Raw genomic sequence first — 5,873 nt, 5'->3', positions numbered from 1 at the left:
CTAGAAAAGTGCATTATGTAAATGTTGTAGGAATTAATTTTAACTTTTAATGAACTATTTTTCGGAGTGGATCATCGATTCTATCCTAAACTTTTGTATTCTAACTTCAAGAAGAGATTTTTAAAACTCAAACTAAAGTGCTCATGATGTGTAATTGACGGCAGAATAACGTTGAATCACTTTTACAAACGTTAGAGATACAAATAAGATGATTTAAACGTTAGGAACACAAATAGAATTTACCCCAAACATTGAGAACAAAAACGATACTTTACTCATTAAATAATTAAATTTTGATATTTATAAAAATATTATCTTTATTTACAATGTAGCTAAATAAATAAATTATACTTTTAAACAAAATATCTTTATAAACAAGTATTTTTACCATCTTCATTTCAAAAATGTTTCAAACATCATTTCTATGTTATTCATCTTACACGTGTTTATGAAAAGTCAAAAGTAAAATTGTTACTTATCCAATTGCTAGTTTGCTACCATGAGTCGGCGACAACTTTAATTTTTTCCGACAACAGAAGCAAGCTTTTTCAATATATTTAATCTTTGTTATCTCTAAAACTATTATATATAAATTAAATAAAAAAATTATATAAAAACTAAAACAAATTTTAAAAAAATTCTTATTTAAAAAACATGTTAAATATAAAATTATCATATACTTTTTTCTATCGATTTAAATTTATTAAATTTTTTATTATTAAAATAAATGGTCTCTCCTATAACTTAATGATAACATGCACATCATTAAACGGAAAAAACTAATGATATATAATTAAATAATTTGTTTAAGATTTACATAAGAGAATAAAAAACTATTATTTTACAATGTAAAAACACCTAATTGAAACCAACTTGACCTATCGGCTTGAGAGATTCCGTAGGTAACCAAAAAAACACCTAATTGGAGCTTAATAATGAACACATTTGAATTCAATAATCCTTGTAATTAGCTAGCTAGCTAGTACTAATCAAAGAAAGTGCTTCACCAAAATTCTTTGCCTTAATCCCAAAATACTCCTTCACACTAACCCTACGAAATCTTGCATCATTAGAATTCACCACCAAAGGAGAAATCACATAATCCAATGGTGGATTATGGAAATAAGCCAAAGAGTAACGTTTTTTTGTTCTCTTCACAACCACACGGTGAAGTGCACATTTAAATCTTGCATTGGAAATAATGTGCAAGAAATCACCGGTGTGAACAATAAGGGAATTAGGGTTAGGGTTTACATGAACCCAACCCTTCCCTTCTTTAAAGATTTGGAGGCCATTGGTTTGGTTTTGGTGGAGGATTGTGAATAGGGATGTGTCCGTGTGAGGGGCTAAACCCATGGCCCGGTTCGGCTCAGGACAAACCGGGTAGAAATTTAGTTGAATGGCTCCGTTATTCGAGTTGGTTGAACCAACCCACTTTTTTTCTTGCTCTGGAATTTCTAACAAGTTGAATATCATTCTTGTTAGTTTCTCAGCTAGTGCCTTCATTTGCTTTTGAAATATCTCTATCTTATCACTGCATATTAACAACAATTTATTATTAGTTAATTTCTCAAATTGAAACTCATAATATAGAGAACACCTGTAAAATTTGATTTTGATTCACTGATAGTATATTTGTACAACTAATTAATTATTAACCTTTTTTTACTAGATCATAGGATTTAACGAGTGTAAAATTTAATTGTATTTGTTAATATGATAAAATATGATTAAATAAGAGGATAATTTTTTTTTTAAAATAATAACTCAAATTAGTGTTCAAAAAATTTTTAGTCAAATACTTAAGTTCTTAACAAATTTTAATTATCAAATCAGTTTTTAAACTTTTATTTCGTTAAACAAATCAGTTCTCACATAAAGTTGTTTGTCTATATAAAAAGATTAATCTGATAATTTAAAAATTTCTTAAAATTCTTATACATATATTTATTAAATAATGATCAAGATCGAATTATTTAACTTTTTACCAAAATTTCACGTGGGATAAATATTTCTAATAAAATAAAATGTTGGTGACGGATTTTGTGATTAAAATTTGTTAAAAATTAAATTATTCAACTAAAAAAATTATTAAGTGTTGATTTGGGATATTACTAAAATAAATTTATCCAAAGAAATCCATATATGCCTAGGACATGCAAAAATATATACACAAAAATTAATGATAACCATAAAATTTTTGTATCTAGTTATTTATTTGCATTGTGTATTATATTTTTCTAGTTTTAAAATAAGTTTAAAGATATATATATGCTAGCCTAGTTAAAGTGTACTTATCGTTTAAAATAAGTTTAAAATAATTTCATTAGTTTATGTATAACAAGTTTTTTTTTTTTTTTTTTAAAGTAGGATAAAAAAGACGTGACTAAAACAACATAGAAAATTGGCCCCCCTTCACTATAACGTGTGGCTCGGCCATGTGTATTCTTTCTCTGGATAAATTATTGAAGAGTTTTGGCTCTATTTGGTGTAGTTGATATCTTATTAAACATAGTTTATATATATAACATCATTTGAAGGTCTTAATTATGATTCCCTATTGCTTGTATGGCAAATAAGGACAATGAACATGACACACAAAGCCAATAAGGTGTGAGATTTTGTAGAATATCAAAACCTAACAATAAATATTTTATGTTGAGAAAACATTTGATAATTTATATATTGTTTGTGTTTGATATGTTCTATCATTTTATGTAAAAAGAAGCATACAAAAGAAAAGACATTTGCCATATATTGTTCATTGTTTATACCATTCTCAAAGATAAGATTTGCTTTGAGAGTTGAAGTTTTCAGAGACTTTTGTAGTTTTTTGTTTAACTAACTTTTTTAAGAAAATGACCTTTATTGGATGGCATGTGATAGTGGGAATATTTGCAATACTTTAATTTGATCTAATATAGCTTATATAATTGTATAAGGACAAAACAATATATAACTCTTTTTTTCTCCTTTATTTATTATTATTACTGAAAGAGAAAGAAGCCAAAACTAAAAGCAAAAACACAACATTCATGTTGAATTTAAAACTCAAATTCCCCTGCTTGCAACTCTAGAAAGAGTAGTAAAGTGGAGTAAAAATATTTTTTATGAAGTAGTATAGTTTAACGTGTTAGAGATATAATTATTTATATGTCTTTTTTATTAGCTTAAATTTAAAAAAAAAAGTTTATAACATGATATAAGTTTTTATAAACACAAAATATAGAGTTCAATTTTTATTATTTCTCGAAAGAGAGAAAAAAATAGCATAAAATAAATAAGAAGAGAAAAAGATCTATAAAAAGACTCAAATAAATTCAAATTAAAAGCGATTATTATTTAAGGAGGTGTGTTAGAGATGTAATTATTTATTTATTTTCTCTTATCAACTTAAATTTTTGAGAGAAATGATTTTATGACAGAACAAGGAGCATGCAATATACGAAGAAATTTTAGTATTTGATCAAATCGAATTTTATTTATTGAAAAGAAATGAATAGGAGATCGATTTTAGTATTGGTCAAACTTATAAAAAGAGAGAGAATTATTATTATTATTATTAAAACCATATTCACAGGTGATTTGGGATTTTAATACACTCCTTCTCACTCAAAGTTAGACAAGATTTTGGAGTGGAGACATACATATGTCAAGTGGCCCAATAAAAACTATTAGTGGGCTTAGTGCAAATAAATTATGGAGAGATTTAATTTGTAGACCTAATATAAGTGATAGATATTCAATTTAGTTAAGTCTCATGTTTTGAACTTGATTTACTTTAGGAGCAATATGTATATGCAGTAGATTTTATAGTTAATTTTTTATCCACTAAAAAATAAATTAGTTATTGATTTTAGACCCACGAATATCTAAAAATTTATACTTAATGAATCTTCGTCTAACTTAATTAGATTTGACTAATGAATGAAAAATCACAAAAATTACAAATTTCTATAATGCGAGCTCTAAAGATGAAGAAACTCAGAAGACTATAACTGAACAGATATGATTATATGACTGAACAAATCATAAATCTTCTAAATTAGATGAATTAAGTCAACTAGCTCTAATACCATATTAGTATAATTAAGCAAAACTAATTAAACTAAAAAAAAAAAACTAACTCAAAGAATAAAAGTGGCAAACAATTGTAAAGATTTTAACAAATCAAATAATTGTGTACGTTGCATGGGAATTGCATGAAAATTTGTGTGTATGCTTACCAAAACGTTTGATAATCATTAGGCCAAATCTTCATAGCATCTGAAGAAGGAGAACCCATGATGGTGAAACCTTCATGCCACATGAACTTTGGAAAAAATGGTGAAATTCTTGCCCTTCCATACCCTGTGGCCCCACCAGGTGATCTTAATGCCTTCAATTTTTGATCCGTTGGAAGATCAAAGAACCTCTTAGCTTCTTTCTCAACCTCTTCAATATCACTCATTGAAACACCATGGTTCTTCAATTGGAAGGCACCCCAATTCTCACATGCCATCCCCATGAGCTCCATTGCATTCGGATCCGCGAGATCGATGATGGGTATGGATGGAATCCCCCCATCATCATCATGATCATGATCGCGATTCTGTTCCTCATCAGAATCGCGATCATGATCATGAAACCATGCGTGGGAATCAGGTAAGGTTGAAATTGAAGAAAAGTCTAAAGGGATAATGTGTCTAAGGTGAAGAGGGTGCTCTCTATAGGCCTCAGATAGAGTGGTCATATTATTTTTTTTTTCTTCAAAACTTTAGGGTGGCTTTAATTTTGATTGCTTCTTACTATAGAGATTTAATCATCCTAGGACCATATGTATTTATATTATAATTACTTATGTTTGGAGATAGCATATCAAATCTATTATGCTAAGATTAATTAGATTATTCTTAATATTAAAACAATGTGATATACTAATGTATAATTTTTTTCTTCTTCATAATTTATAATCCTATTATTGTTATTATTATTATTATTATTATTATTATTATTATTATTATTATTATTAAATTGTGTACAGTTGTCGTAAGGGGGTGGCAATTGGACTAAGTTGTGTCGGTTTAGGATTTTGAGAAATGAGAAGAATAATATGGTTGAAAAAGACAAAGAAAAGAACAAGTTATTCTGAAAAAAGTATTACTCAATAAAAACAAAAAGGGAACAATTTTATTTTCTCCACGACAAGCTAGCTTTCACTATAGCTCAGCATAAGCCAATAGAAAAAATATGTAAACCAATAAAAATAAAAACGTATCTCTACGCTTATGGTTTTAATACAATAATATAAAACTATTAGGATATATAAATTTCTACAAAATAATATGAATAAAATTTTTGCCTTGTTTTATTTTTTTTTTTTAGAAATGTTAGCTAATTGTCTGTTGAGAAAAATTGGTTTTCTAAGAAAATTGATTTAGGTCCTGTAAATATCAAAACCATATATAGAAATTTCATATTTTTATTACTTATATTAATTTCATTGTGAATATATTTAAAATTTTAAATATATACTAAGATGTTAAATTTTTTATATGTAAAAAACAATTTTTTAGGGAAAATTTATTAAATTACATAAAATCAATATATGACTGATGTACACATAGTGTTATTTAAAAAATGTTTAATTACTCTGTTGGTCCCAATAGTTTCGTAAAATTTTTAATTAGGTCTCTATATTTTTTTTTAATTGGGTCCCTATACCAATTTTTTTTTAATTAAGTCCCTCTTACTAGTAATTTGTTTAATTTTATAGGGACCCAACTAAAAAAAAGAATTAGTACAGAGATCTAAATAAAAGGAAAAAAAGTGTAAGGACCCAATTAAAAAAAAATTAGTGTAAAGACTCAATTAAAAAAAAAAGTATAAAGATC

The 5,873-nt window shown here is 26.6% G+C and overlaps 1 protein-coding gene across 1 annotated transcript; it reads right to left on the bottom strand.

Annotated features, from left to right (window-relative positions):
• Positions 1-765: 765 nt before the first annotated feature.
• Positions 766-4,807, bottom strand: LOC112769088 (gibberellin 3-beta-dioxygenase 1). Its single transcript, XM_025813502.3, has 2 exons — positions 4,227-4,807; positions 766-1,534 (listed from the first exon to the last, which is right to left on the bottom strand). Exons 1-2 carry the CDS (start codon positions 4,730-4,732, stop codon positions 976-978), a joined length of 1,065 nt encoding a protein of 354 aa, XP_025669287.1. The 5' UTR covers positions 4,733-4,807; the 3' UTR covers positions 766-975.
• Between the last annotated feature and the right edge of the window lie 1,066 nt (positions 4,808-5,873).

The sequence above is a fragment of the Arachis hypogaea genome, chromosome 18 (assembly GCF_003086295.3).
Source record: "Arachis hypogaea cultivar Tifrunner chromosome 18, arahy.Tifrunner.gnm2.J5K5, whole genome shotgun sequence".
Classification (NCBI taxonomy): Eukaryota; Viridiplantae; Streptophyta; class Magnoliopsida; order Fabales; family Fabaceae; genus Arachis; species Arachis hypogaea.
This window is presented reverse-complemented; position numbering and strand designations above follow the sequence as displayed.